The sequence below is a fragment of the Phascolarctos cinereus genome, unplaced genomic scaffold (genome assembly GCF_003287225.1).
Source record: "Phascolarctos cinereus isolate Bilbo 61053 unplaced genomic scaffold, phaCin_HiC Scaffold_3;HRSCAF=262, whole genome shotgun sequence".
Classification (NCBI taxonomy): domain Eukaryota; kingdom Metazoa; phylum Chordata; class Mammalia; order Diprotodontia; family Phascolarctidae; genus Phascolarctos; species Phascolarctos cinereus.
The window spans coordinates 51,980,571-51,995,846 of NW_027555736.1; the positions used below are offsets into that span (position 1 = coordinate 51,980,571).

General features: G+C 39.6%; 1 protein-coding gene across 1 annotated transcript in view; it reads right to left on the reverse strand.

Annotated features, from left to right (window-relative positions):
* Positions 1–485: 485 nt before the first annotated feature.
* P4HA1 (prolyl 4-hydroxylase subunit alpha 1) overlaps positions 486–15,276 on the reverse strand; it is a 54,522-nt gene continuing 39,731 nt past the window's right edge. Inside the window, 7 exon segments of the mRNA XM_021006089.2 lie at positions 486–1,602; positions 3,002–3,098; positions 3,644–3,712; positions 4,659–4,724; positions 7,449–7,502; positions 8,910–9,009; positions 14,334–14,404. Of these exon segments, the coding sequence (XP_020861748.1) occupies positions 1,532–1,602; positions 3,002–3,098; positions 3,644–3,712; positions 4,659–4,724; positions 7,449–7,502; positions 8,910–9,009; positions 14,334–14,404 (528 nt within the window). The 3' untranslated portion in view covers positions 486–1,531.

The following is a 15,276-nucleotide window of genomic DNA, read 5'->3' on the forward strand; positions in this document are numbered from 1 at the left end:
ACTTGCCCAGGATCATACAAAACTATATTTTTTAAAATAGAAAAAAAAGGCATCTGAATACAGGCATCACCATGCCTGTAACTACATTAAAGTGAGAGAAATCTTTCTGAGAACTCGCTCAGGTTACAATGTTACTAAGTCAGCGAGCAGTGGATAGAGCACGGGCCCTGGAGTCAGAAGGATCTGAGTTCAAATATGACCTCAGACACATCACTCTCACTAGCTGTGTGACCCTGGGCAAGTCACTTAACCCCAACTGCCCTTACAACAACAACAAAAAAAGTTACGAAGTCTTTGAAAACTTCCTGAAGGCATGACCAGGTATTTTCCAAGATAAGGTGATAACTCAGCAGGACCAAAACGAGGGTAAGGCAAGAGTACGCAGAGGCCACCAAGTGTCCCGTACTAGGGCAATGCCACAAAAGAGAGAGGTGAGCACCTGCTTTGAGATGCATTCAAACAAAAGAAACACACAGAACCAGCAATATTTTAAAAAAAGATTTAAGATTATAAATAATAGGTCATTGTCACAAAACATTTCAGAATTGAAAAAGCAAACAATTTGGCTTTTCAGGAAGAAAAAGCTTTCGATGCTTGTAATTTTACCTCATTATTTAAAGGTCTTGTACATTAACTTTCCAGTCTCCTAAGGCACACTTGTTGATTCAAAATGCTAATGTTTACCATCCTGTTCTGGCAGGAATAACTGGCAAAGCATTAACACTAAGATGTGAGAAGAGCAGCAATTGTATGGTCACAATGATTCAGGAAGATAGGAGAAACAAGAAGTCTCAGGATTTTAGAAAGAGCCAATACTTAGGAAGTTATTTGGCAATCCTGCTAAAGGACTTCGGGTACCGATCTGATCTGAGTCTTTCATTTCAAGTCAAATGCACTTCTGGGGTCAGTGAGAGAAGATGGAGACTAATGATGTGTCAGAATCTCTTTTTGAAGGCAGGAGAGCTCACTGCAGGCTGGCATATAGGTGGGATAAATTCTACACTCTACCAAGTGTAGAGGGCAGTCATATTACACTGCCAGCTTTCAGGCAGACTCGTAAGGATGAAAGGAGGAAGAGAAGGCTTTAGTTAGGTAAACATGATTCACATGCCCAAAGAAGCTGCTCTCAAAAATCAGCTTGCCCAAGCCTAGCCTGCCATTCACAGATTGGAAGAGAGTCATTGTACAGTTTGACATCCACATGCTAGATTTCTTTGAAAGTCAAGAACTTCCTCAGGGTATATCCTATAACAGTCTTATTATCTTCTTATGCGAGACCCTGACTTGGTGTTGCCCCATCTTGTGAAACCCTAAGGTTTTATATACACACAATGGGTATTAATTTGTATTATTTTAAAAAGAAAAAAAAGTAGGAGATTGTCCACAGATGAAACACGGGATGAGGCTCGAGACTGAAACTGTAGTGGAGTGTTGTTAGTCAATTGTAAACTGCTAAATTTGGAAAAGTGTGTACTAGATAATACACATATTTAAAGGATAGGAAGAAGGAAGGGAACGGGAAAAGTCTGTATCATTCCAACTCTGACAAGGTGCATGGTCTTCGGAATTCCTGTCCACGTTCGTGAATCCATTTATTGGATACTAGAAGAGGGGGAAAAAAAAGGAGAGTTTATTTCTTCTTCGCCTCTCTTCAGCCTCCATCTGCCTCATGTTTCTATCAAGAACAGCACGGGATAGTGGTAGGAGATCTGGAGGTGCTAGGTTCTAATCCCACATCCACGTACTGCCCCACGTAACTCTGGACAAGGGATGTGACTTCCCTGGACCTCAGTTTTGTCATCTGAAAAACCAAACCAGGGTTTCTAACTTTTGTGTGTGCCATGGACCCCTCTAGCAATGTCTGCTGAAATCTACAGGCAACCCTCTTCTCAAAATCAAGTTTTTAAATAAATAAAATATATAAGCTTACCAAAAAAATCACATTGAAATTCAATTTTCAAACTAGTAAAACAAACAAAAAACCAAGCTGATGCAGGCCAGGTCTAGAACTCCTGAAGAAGGACCTCTTCGAGGCTTTTCAAAGTGCCAAATCCTACTATTCTTATGAACTCTTCTCATTTATTTGACCTTTAAGAGGTAAATCATCAATAAAAACCCAATGTGGGCTAAAATTTAAGAAATCAGAACCTAGCCAAGAAGTTTTAAAAATCTGATCTGCCACTAAGAACAAGAAAGAAAACAGGGGAAAAAAAGTTGCTAGACATTTAGCTTGTTTTCATTTCCTGGTGTTGGCTGCTTTTTAAACTCAAGCTTTAAAGATAACCAGCCTTGTGTTCCTGTGAAGCACACGTGAAGCTAAGCTCTGTGTTCAGAAAAGAGACTGTGGGCTGTAGTCAAAAGTCTCCCTGCATTAGAAGAGGAGCCTTCAGAACTCAAGAGTCCTTAGCTATCTACTTGTTTATCTGCTTAACTGATTTCTCTCTGTTTGTTCGTTTGTTTACAGGCAATACAAGTTTCTGTTCAATCCCACCTCCCACAGCCCCAGCCACTGCCACTGTTTTAAGCTATGAATACTGAAAGCAAGAAATGTCAAGGCCCCAAACCCAAAGACACTACTAATGAATCCAGAAGTGAGACAGATTATGTGCCTGTAACTTCAGGATTCCCTCAATTCAATTTCTATGAAGTTTTAAAATTACCTGTCCCTTTCTCTTCCTGAATGACATCCGTTTTCAAAGACACCATGGTTAATAACAAGCCATCTTTAAGGCAGTGTGAAAGGATGGCTGACCTGACTTCCATTTCCGACACTGACTCAGGTCTGGCTGCCTGACCCTGCAGGTCATATCTCTTGTCCATAACACTCCCCCAAGGTGCACAGCAGGTAACAAATTGCTCTTGATAGGAAGAAGTTTCCTCCCCAGGTGTTAACTATACCAATGACATCATAAGACTGGTCCTCAAAAAGTTATACTCAATTGTATTTTACTGTGTGGGGCAGTTTCAAATCTTCAACAGAACTAGGAGATAAGATGCCTACCCCATTTGTTTCCAACTAGTACTGGACAGGCCGCATGCCTCGTACTATAGTCACCTTCTCCGCTTGCAAACAGATTATACCAGAACACTGCAGTTCCCTGGGAAATGGGAGGAAAAAAAAACAAATTCATCTTCAAATAGCACATAAGTCAGGCCATCCCTTCCCTGGATATTTAGAACAAACTTCTTTGCCTTTCTGTACAGGAGGATTCTTCTCAAAGCAAAGCCATGTCTCCCCGACCACTGCCATATCCATGTCTCACAGAGTTAAATTCTTAGGACTTGAAAATCCTAAACTTTTAAGAATTGAACAAGATGAGAAGGTGAGGGAAGATTGCAATCCGCACCAAGGGAGAGCCACAGGGAAGAGATTACAGGGGGAAGAAAAACCTTCAGCTTTCTTCTTTTTTGGGGAGGGGGAGGGTCACCTCACCACCCTCTGGGTCCCAAATGAGCCTCTCTCCCATTCTGGGTCTGAAAATTTAAAATGCAGACCCTCAGTTCTCTCCCCACCTCACACAGACACATGCATAAAATTGCACGCTTCAGCAGACAAGCCTCACAAAAACACATACTCGTAACTGAACTTAAAAGGCCCAGCTCTTTAACTGATCATGAATTAAAGTCTAAAGGCAGAATTTACCTTCTTGGGCCAAACACTGGCTCCTACTTCAGGAAAGACAGTAGCTCCCCCTGCTGACACATCACTCATCTACAAAACACACAAAAACAGGATGAAGGAATCTGACAGGATTCTGCAGAGCCAAACACTGAAAGCCCACCGGCATCTAAAGGGACTTTGGAGGCTCCATCTGGAGTCATCTGAAGCCACTTGGATGTTCAAGTTGTGCCAGCTTGGGGGGAAGAAGTGGCAGGGAGAAGGTGGAGACCAATTTCACTATTTTACCCACTATCTTCAGAGAAAAGAGTGATAAACTCAAGATCAACAGAATGGAGTATCTGGTTAATCAAATACCGAGACTGACTACCATATATCACACATGGATTACTAACTTTGAAATATTTAGAATTTGTGATGTTCATGTTACAGTCAGATTATAACTACATTGAAGATGCTGTTATGGTTCAAATGGGGAAAAATAAAGCATCTGTCTCTACTCGATTCATATGAAGACCTTAAACAAAGATGTTAAAAGTCAACTTGCTTTAGTAAGACTAATGTAGCCAACTTATAGGCAGCTATGTGGCACAATGGAATACTGGTCTTGCAGTCAGGAGGACCTGAGTTCAAATCCTGCCTCAGGCACTTACTCAGTTATATGACCCTAGGCAAGTCACCTCATCTCTCAGCCTCAGTTTTCTCCTCTGTAACATGGGGATAATAACATGTACCTCCCAGGATTGTTGTGAGGATCAAATGACATAATATATGTAAAATGCCTTGCAAACCTTAAAGTGCTATGTGAAGGCTAATGCTATTATCCAGTAGTATTAACAAAAGAGATACGGAACTAAACGTTACGACATTAAACTGTGCTATAAACAAACTCTATGACATTGTCGATTCATTGGCTGGGTCAAAGTCACATCAAATGGCGCCCGAAATAACTGTCATGCAGAGATTTTTTTTTGTTCTAACAGAATGTGACCCATACCAACTTTCCCTGAGAAAGCAGGAAAGCCCAAGGGGAACTTACGTAGAACAACCAGGTAGCAATTCTATTGCCTGTGCCCAGCTCTTTGAAAGCATCTGGTTCATCTTTCTGTGGATAAGGCGGAGAACGTTAAATGATGTCAGCCTTTGTGAACCAAATAACCAACACACCGGCAACTGATCACTTGCAGGCTGAAGCTTCTGCCAAAGCACCAGAGTTTCCTTTGCATATTTGGTGCTTTCCCCATAACATCTGACTGACATTTGAAAAGTCATACCATTTCAATATATATGTATGCTAAGTGCTTCTTTTTAAACCAAAATACTAACAGAAAAGAGAAGAGACTATCTACTCTACCATCACTTACTACCCATGTTACACCAATTAGAAACAAAACAAAGAAGATGCAAATCTAATTTCCTAAGTATGACAGCCCATAGTAAAAGGAAGTTTTTTTTTTCTGAACAGTGCTCATATGTGGGGCCTATCACCTATTTTTTTTAAAAGCTGCCTAGAGATTTATGCTGATCACACAATTGATCTTTGACTAGAAAATCTTTTGAAATTCTAAAGGACGGAAGTAACTTCCACAACTGAAGAATTTAATCTTCCTCTAGCAGTGACCAAAATACATTTCAGGGGAAATGCAAGTAAGTCATACTCTGGAGTTTTTTTTTGTAGGCTAAAAAGTTCAAGGCACTTTCTACCACGAGGCCTATTCAAGGGCAATTTTTCAGAAAAATTAAGTCACTCGGTATTATCTTTCACTGCAGACAGCTAGCATTTTAATCTCTCTATAGGAAAATGTAACTTAAATCTACTTTTACAGAGAGTAGGATCAATTCACGTTACTGCTTAAATCCCGTATTTACATAGTCATTTAAAATGAGTCATTTTTAGCTTGTTAAGATATAAGGGTTGAGAAAGTGTGTTTTTGCTGGCACAAACAGATTTGGGATTGAGGAGTTTGGCTTAAACCACCGAAGGGTTGTACACCACAAGGGTTGATGAAATTCTTTTTACAAAGTCCTAGTTGTTTTTAAACATTAAGGAGTCTAAAAATGTTAACTGAAATATTTGGCACAACAGGACAAGATGTGCTATTTCTCATAATTCTGTATAGTTAATGAGAGACTTAGCAGCAAGACAAACAGTGAAGCAGCCTGTAATGTAATTATGTTACTTGAATAATAAGGGAGGTGATTGTCCCACCATATTCTGTACTAGTTAGAACCCATCTGGAATACTGTGTTCAGCTTGTCACCCTCCCAAAATATGGAACCCCAAACTGAAGCATGTCTAGAAGGTGAGAAAGAGGACATTCGATCAGAACTGTAACATGGGAGGATCAGTCAGAATTACTGAGGATGTTTACTATAGGGCAGAGAAAAATGAGAAGAGCCACAGCCTTTATCTTCAAGTATTTATCTGTCATGTGGAATAAAAAAAATAGGCTTACTAATTAAAATTAGCTATTAAGAAGACAGGTAGATTTAGACCTTAAAAGGACTCCCTAATAGAGCTGTCCAAAACAGAAGGGTGGGCTGATCTTGGCAGGTTTCTATTCCTAGAATAGATTCTTGATGTAGGGAAGAATATAATTAGATAATGCCTGCCAGTCTCAAAAATTCCATGACCCCTGATTTTACAACTGGGTAATGCTGGACTTTAAAATTTGGTTTTTGTTTTGGAAGATAAAAGGGAACAATATTTGTGCAGTAAACCTAAGCATAAATTGTCTGAAGAATGGAGGAATTACTATTTCGTGACAATACTGTAAATACTTTCTCCTTCCCTTCATTAAGTAGACTATGAGGCAATGATAAGATTATATGCTATATACTGAACAGTACCAATTTTGTTGCTGGGAACAACAAAAGAACAAAGCTAATCTTTACCGATTTACCTTAAAATTGTTTTTGTTTCTCCACAATCAAGGGATATGCTCCTGTCATTCATTCACATGTGAATTAATTTGGTTTATATGAATTTTAGACCATTTCAGAAGCTGATTCATGCAATTAATATGTATGTGCATTAGTTTCTACCATGATCAAGAAATCAACAATGTTTTTTCATTCTACTGATTTCCAACAAAACACATCTACATAATGGTTAGTAGACAGTCAATAGACCACATTAGTGTCCACCTTATATTAATGCACAGACACCCAAAGTCACCAGAATTCAGTAGTGGTGTTTTAGTAATAGCTACATGTTCAAATGACAAAAATTTATTTTTGTAAAGAAGATAGATTTGAGTTTAGTCAAAAGCACAATAAACTCCAGGAAATCCAAGCAATTGGAAAGCAAAGGACCTCTTTTCTGGTACTTTTTTCTAATTGGAAGTGACATTTATATCTTCAATTTAATTTTATTCCAATCAAGCTAGGTCCAATTTACCAGTAATGTACAGAACAAAGTATTTGTGACTTAGAAGGGAACCACACACATCTAACTGGTTCTGGACTTTTTTTTAAATATAAAATGCATCATTTTCACCACAACTTGTGGTGAAATTGAATGTAACTGATGAGTTAAATGGTGACCCTTTCATTTATCTGTTCCCCTGGTGGTTTAGTGAGCTTCACTCAAATAATCTGAAAGAGGTGGTAGGCCAAGGAATTTTTAAAAAATAATAATAATAGCAAGAGTGTGGAGAAACACTGTGTATTGCCTACACTTTAGTGGATTATTTTCAACCCTTCATCTTTTTACTTGCCCGTGCAAAGTCAAAGTGGGGTTCATACTGTCCTCCCACTCCATAATTTGCCACCTGAAAAAGAGAAACAATGCACATAAAGAACAAAATATAAGAATAGCTGGACTTACCCTTCCAAAATCAAAGTGAGGCTCGTACTGGCCTCCTACGCCGTAGTTGGCTACCTATGGTAAAATGAGAAGCGACATAGCTAAAAGTAGTTACAGTTCCTGGGGAGTCGGGGGGAGAACAGGAGGTATTTATTGTGTGCTACCTTTGAACTGTTCATGATCACCTTCAGCCAAAATTTGGGAAAAACCAATTCTTTCTCTGTGCCCTCACTCAAAAATCAGTGCAGCTACAACATCATGGCTCAGCACTAAAATCTCAAAGGAAATATTTGGTGAAGATCAAGGCTTCTTCCCAAATCGAAAATGGTGACAAACCCCTAACTGCTTTTGTTTTCTACTCAAACTAGGTCCTTGTCCTGCCAGTTGTGGGTTTTTTTTTTCCCATTTAAGGTAGTATGTAGAGTGCTGGCCCTGAAGTCAGGAAGGCTCATCTTCCTGAGGTCAAATCTGACCTCAGACACTTACTAGCTGTGTGACCTTGGGCAAGTCACTTAACCCTGTTTGCCTCAGTTTCCTCATTTGTAAAACAAGCTGGAGAAGGAAATGGCAAAGCACTCCAGTGTCTTTGCCAAGAAAGCCCTGAATAGGGGCTTTAAGTAGAGGTGGTGAGCCAGTTCAGTTGTCTGATTCCCATCCCCCCCCCCTTTCAGCTCTGGGCATTCTTATTCTGAGGCATCATCAAGCAGGAAGAGCTCTCAGATGTTACAGCAGCCAAGGGAGAGGTCTGGCAGGGGCTGCGCCACACAAAGAGTTAGACATGACTAAAAACAAGTGAAAACAGGGACGAAGTTAACACACACACAATCCTTCCTGCTGGATGCCCCCAATCAGGTAGTCATAGCTTTCTTTCCATGCTATGCTATCATTTCCATGCTGCAAAAACCAAAGCAGGATTGACCTACTGAGCAGAGAGGCATTAGCTAGTGGTCCCTGTGAAGACCAGAGCAGGGAAAAAAGAATGAAGGAACAACTGAACATAAGGTCCACAGACTTTCTAGACATTCTCAGGATGTGTGTGTGTGTGTGTCTTTTAAATTTAAGCTTCTCTATTTTGACTCTGCAGACACACTATTCCTTTCCCTCCAACAGTCCTTCAACATATATACTTACACACACACACACACACACACACACACGCACACGCACACACACAAAATGCAAGAGCAGAACAAGTCTTAAGAATACATTAGAAAGACAAGTGCTTTGATCCAATGAATATCAAAAAAGATAGAGATCCCTAAGGAAGTCACCTTGTGAATTCTCCTACTGTGGAGCCTCTTTCACCTGCCAGTTGGAGCCTGAGCAACAAGTGACATTAAAATGACAAGTCGGATCTGTTTTTAACAGTGGCATTGGGAAATACATCAAGAAGGATCTCTTTAGCAATGGCAAAGATAAAAGGACACTGAAGTGAAGTGACAGGGCTGGGGTGGCACATTCCTTTTTAATTGGCCAACCCACCTGGAGCTCCTCAGCTGTGGAGACGTCCAGTCCGGTCAGGTCCTGTATTCTCATGTTGATTCGAGACACCACAGGGTCTTCATAGCCAGACAACCAGGCACTAAAACCAAAACGAAAATCACTTCTATCAGCAGGAGTCCAATATGATCTGTTCATTAATGCTTGTCATTTAGAAAATAAAAAAACCCCAAGGCAACAGTCTTCTAATTAGCCCTATAAGTAGAGGTGGTGAGCCAGTTCGGTTGTCTGATTCCCATCCCCCCCCCCTTTCAGCTCTGGGCATTCTTATTCTGAGGCATCATCAAGCAGGAAGAGCTCTCAGATGTTACAGCAGCCAAGGGAGAGGTCTGGCAGGGGCTGCGCCACACTCAAAAGCTTTCGAGGACCTGCCCAGGGACGTATCTGCTGTCCAAGGCCCAGCCTGGGTACGTATGGAGAGACACAGGACAACTGATTTTTCAATCACAGAACCTCTCAAAAATCATCCACTAAGCCCAAGAATGGCTGGGACTTGTGCCGGTGGATTTGTTATTAAAAATGCCGAGACACATGAAAGAAGAGAACTCGGTTCTTCTGTTTGTACCTCTAGCCAAACTCTTACTGTGGCGCCTATAATCATAGCATACACTGAACTAATGCTTTTTACTCATTCACTCTTCAGACGAGCAAGGTTTCAGCATGTTTTGAAGATGGGGTAAGTGAGAAGAGGGATAGAATTACTCTGAATCTTTAAGTGAAAAAGGTACCACAAGAACCTTTCCCTTCTCTTCCTTATTTACAGCATTTAAAATTATTTTTTTTAACTCCACAGGTAAATATTTTAAATATACTAGCATATTTCTGATCAAATATCAAGTAGCATGAGAACATGAGAAGGGTCATAAAACTTTTTTCCCACTATTTTCTAAGATTAAAATATTATCTGAAATTGGCATTGCTCTTCTGATCTCCCAAACAGGATTGAGGCAAAACTAAAATACTAAGTAACAATTCCATTATAACTAGTCTGCAAAGAGTTCACATGTTCCAGCAGGTGATTCAAAGCCAATCATTTAAAATGCAGACAGTTCTCACTTTATGTAAATTCATATTATGCAAATTTGACTTTACACAAAGAATTCTAAAAGAAATCTGCATTCTAAAAAAACACCTATGTAACTATACTGTACAATACTGTGAGCTCTCTCTCTCACTCCTGCCCTTGGCTCAGTGCTCTGCAGCCTCCCACCCTACCATGCCTCCCCCAAAAAGCCAACCCCCTCCAAGTGAAAGCAGAACAGATGCTAAGAGAGAACACCACTGTCCCACTCTGTCCATCTGCATGTGGGTACCACATGTCATCGCCCTCCTCTCCTGTCTATGTCCATGTCCAACTCCCATGTGTCTACCTTTCCATGTTCTTCCTCTTGGTTCCAGCCAAGCCCCCATGTGGCTGGCTCCAGGCCCCTCCTCCTGCTCTCCCTTCTCTATGCCTGGCCCCAATCTACCCTTGAACTGTGTGCTGGTCCTTTTCCCTCCACCCTCCTCCCTCTCTTCCCCATGTCCACAGGCAAATTCACATTACATAAAAATCACTTTACATAGAAGTCTGCAGAACAGCCCACTCACACAAAGCAAGAACTGTAACACTTTTCCGTGGTTGTCTATGACAACAGAAGCTGTTTCCTAACGTCCAACTTCCTGGCTATCACAAGTCTGTTTTACAATGTCTACATTAGCAAATGCCTACATGCTAAAACTAACAAGGTACCTCAGCTCACGCTGCTAGCTGCGTGAACCACTGTAGTCTCTCAGAATGGCAAAAAGTAAACAAAATTAATTACCAGTGTAGGCGGTCCTTCAAGACCTGAAGGGTAAGACAAGCAGCCCAAAAAATCTACTTTCTCTTGTGAACAATTATTCAGAGCGAAAAATCACATGTTTATCTAATCTCTCTTGTCTTTCCCTCCTTTGCCCATTATAAACTTCATGTGAATTCTTCTCTTTTAAACAGAAAAGGATATGGGCATGGTTATCAGGACTGGGGCCGAAAGGTAGGTATACATTTACATTTCTTGTCATCTCTCCTACCCTGAAAAGCAAAATGCATGTCCACCTCTACCCCTTATATGGTTTATAAAATTGCAAACTCCTTAGCCTTTTCATTTATTCATTAACCAAAAGAATCTGATTCTACCTCCTACCCTTACTCCTGGAATGGTTCTGCTTCCCAGCTGCACCAGTAAAAAGAGTACTAGATTGGATCACAGCACATACGTACATCCCAATCCTAGGCTCTGCCACTTCCTGGGTGACCTTGGGCCTGCCTCAGTCAAGGTATTACCTCTATTCTTCTAGGCCTTAATATGCTGCTGAATGAAGCTGGAGAAAATCATGAAAATATGCTGATAGGATCCATTACAAATTTATGTTATATAACCTCAATTGGGCCCTCACTGATTCTGGCCAATCCTGCACTCCCTTACCAATCACTATTCTACCCGAGACAGTGGCTTTCCTAAATCTTTTTATCCCTCTCATGGCTCCTCCTTCTCCTACCCCCATCTTGCCTCATCTTTCATAGAAAATATTGAGGCTGTTTGCCGTGAACTCTCTCTTCTCCCATCCTTGTCATCTAACACCACTCAGTTATGTCTGCCACTGCCTTCTTCCTCACCCTTGTCTCACGTGAACAGGTAACCTTTCTCTTTGCCAAAGCAAGTCCCTGTGCCAGGATGAGCATCATTCCATTGTGCCAAGACACTAGGCAGGGATTTTGTTGTCACTATTTTGTCAGTATTCAAAGTACACTTTTTGGTAAAAAAAAAAAATCACTATCAGAAATATGCTGACAGCACCAAATACAATCTTATAATTTTTCTTCTGAAATTTAAAGCATGCTATTATAAAATCCTATTTCTTAACTTTAGCTGGTCCTTTTAACCTGCCTACAGAGTACCATCTATCAGACACTAAACCCTGTTTATTGACTGCATACTAAGCCACAGTTAGCTCCTCCTTGACAGGACTCTTAAACAAAAAGTATTTCAAAATTTAGGTTTGAAAGACATAGGTGACTTGCCAGCAACTTGCAGATGGTCAGTGAAATAAACAAAAGTCCTCTTTTCTAACAGAAAGAGAGCTACACACACATTCTGCCTAAGAAACCATTTTTGGAGGAACGAGCAAATTCTTACTTCAGCTGAAGATGATGTCATCTTTTATAAATTTAAAAAATAATAGTCTTTGAAGTTCTCCATTGACCCTTTCAAAATAAAGATGGTCCCAGAGCAAAAGATTAAATTACTGCTTACTGACATCAGCATACATAAATCTTTTCTCATGTTGTATTTGAGAAAGAGGTTCTCTCCCTGCCCTCTTCACCCCTCTCCCAGTATAATTCATGAAAGGAATGTAAAACATTCACTTAAACACAGTACCAAGTTATAGTACCATATAAATAAGATTTGTAATGAAGAGAAAAAGTTCAAGTATACCTTGAAATATTTATTAAATCATCAGAAAAGTAAAATTCACTAGTCTAAATGCTATGCTATTTCAAAACAACTATATCACTATGCTAGTTTTGGTAACTCAGGAAGAAGAGTATTAAAAAATAATTTAAAAAACCATAATCAATATCGACAAGACCTGAAATCTTACTGGAAGTTTTCTATAGAATTGCTTTCTTAGTTCTTGCTTTATAGGCAATAAGAATGTTTTAAAAGGAAAAGAAAAGGTGGTAGGTCCAATCTGCCTAAGACAGACTCTCTGAACCTCACTGTGCCATGGAAACTTTTTTAACCAGGCAGCTTTAAACACACACATATATCTGCTCTTTGCCAACACTAAATTTATTCTGGCATTACAGTTTGTCATGACTCCTGATGCTACTGGCTAAACTACCTTCCTTTGCCACGTTCTACATCAACTGTGACTGTGCCCTTCCCAGAAATCCAGGAATTCTGTCTTTCAGAAGAGTGGTTTTATTTTAATGTGTGAGGTTTGGTTGGGTTTTTTTTCTTTTTAAGGAAACCTGGAATGCTTAGAAATATTTAGTCATTGAGAAAAAAGTTATGTTTCTGGACTGCTCTCCTAGGAGTGATTGATTTTAAATTGTAGGCAAAAAGCCCTATAGCCGTGAGGGCAATATATTTATTCAAAAAGTCTATTATATATCTACATGCCTTGAAAAATTTTTCCAATAAACTAAGTTTGCACTTTGTATTTACTTTCTACATAGTTCATTGATATAATGAGTCTAATCTGCACATTTAGTAATTAGTATCACAGAGGATCACTTTGACACAAAAGTCTTCAGAATAAATAACGGCCTAATTTCTGTGAAAAAAGACAGACTTCCCTTAATTTGTGAGATTTTAAAGAAGAAAGGGGTTATGTTATCGCAGTATTGGGATAAATCATTCAAAGTTTAAGAACACTTTAACTAAAAGTTGATTTTTAAAAAGTCTTAACCCCTCAGGAAGTAGGCAGACTCCAAACCCAGCTACCAAGAGAAGACTGTCTGTGCACAGGCAGCCGTTAGTAAGGCTCCTTCAATGGAATTCTCCTCATATGGCCCAAACTAAAAGCACATTGTAGGAAATACAAATTTAGTGCCACTGGATTATTTTGGTTTATGAAAAGAACACACACACTGAAAACTAAGCTAATACACTAAAGCATACATGGAATCGCGCCAAAGTAAGGAAATGCTAAATTAAGGCCTTCTTTCCAGCCTTGGCACCACTGAGGTGATGAATTACAGATGCTATCAAATGCCTATTTCAGCTAAATTTCCTACCCTCCATAGGCTGAAACTGCCTACTCACTTCCAACTGTGTATAATGTTTTAGCTTCATCTCCAAAGCTCCTATTTTCAAGTTTTAGTTACTGATGATCCTTTGGGATTCTCCTTCCAGGAGAAAAAGAGATGGAAAAGTATATGACTTATTTTGGGGAATCTAATTACTTCTGCAATGAAAGCTCAACTTCACTCATATTCAGCAGACTGATTATTTTTTCCTCTTCATTTAGGAATTGGTATTCTCTGGGAATTTTTTTTTTTAGGTAGCTCAAAAGATTATGATGATAATAGATAGGCTTAAATCTTAATCATCCTTCTCTAGGCTCTGCCTAAAAAATGACTTAATAATAACCAGCCCATCTTCACTCTGACATGTTTGACAGCCGTTTAGCTATTTAAGAAAATGCATGCAGGTAGGCAAGTAACTTTTATTAGTACCACCACTATCAAAATACCACTTCAGTACATTTCATATCCTTTACATTCTCCAAAAAGCAGCAAGCGCAAGCATAGCTAAATTCTCCCCTTTTGCTTCCCAGTTAAAGCAAAGGGAAGAACAAGCCGGAAGATTGAATGAGTTGGGATCAGTTGGAGAGTTCCTAATTTCACATGTGTTCCATTGGCTACTTTCCCCTTACCTCTTAGATACTCTGTACTGTGCTGTGGTCAATTTTCCAGTCTCGGGGTCATGTACTGTAGCCCGGCTCAGCTACAAAAAAGAGAAAGGACAAGAACTTACTCTTGCAAGAGGCTTTGTTGTTTGTTTGTCTGTTTGTTTGTTTTGTTTTGTTTTGGCCAAGCCACAGATGATCAGAAAGGTTCCGATTGGTCTGGATAGTATGGAATGCTCTCAAATTGGCAGAAACGTGGCAGCAAAGGAGCCACTTCCAAATCAAGGAGAATTGGATAAACAGCTTTCGTGGCAAATTGGTTGTCCTTTCACTTTTTTAAAAAGTCATTTGAAGCTTTCTACAAATAACTTTTAGCACTGTGTTTCACAGGAAGTCCCCAAACTCTAGAAGGTTAATGCATTTTGCTTTTCTCATCTAGGTTTCATCTACTGAGAGAATAATACGCATACTCAAGTTGACTTCTATGAAGAAAATCAACACGGATTAACTGTTGTCAGAAACTCATCTTTTTAAAAAAGCAATTCACTGAAATAAAGTTTTCTGGTTTGGATTGTTTTTAGCATTTTTCTGGAGAAAACAGTAAGACGACTGAGTCCACAGGATTTGGAAAAATACCTTGAAAGATGGGAAAATTGCAGTATTTTCTCTTAGTGCCAAATCTGAGTCAGCAAATTTGTAAAATAAAAAAAAATCCAAATGGGACAAAGATTAAGACTCTGGACAAAGTGATTTTATGTGACTGATGAACCAACGTTTCTGAAGGCTGATACTAGAATGACAGAGGAGAATGTAAATTCTTGGTAGCACTGGATGTGATGGACATTAATAAGCATCTGAGGCTGTCAGACTCATCCAGGCCTAGTTTTCTTGGCAGGGACAAAAAAGGAAAAAAAGCATCAGACCACGTTCAGGGACATTTTGTATCTCAAGATCAAAGCTCCAAAATGTC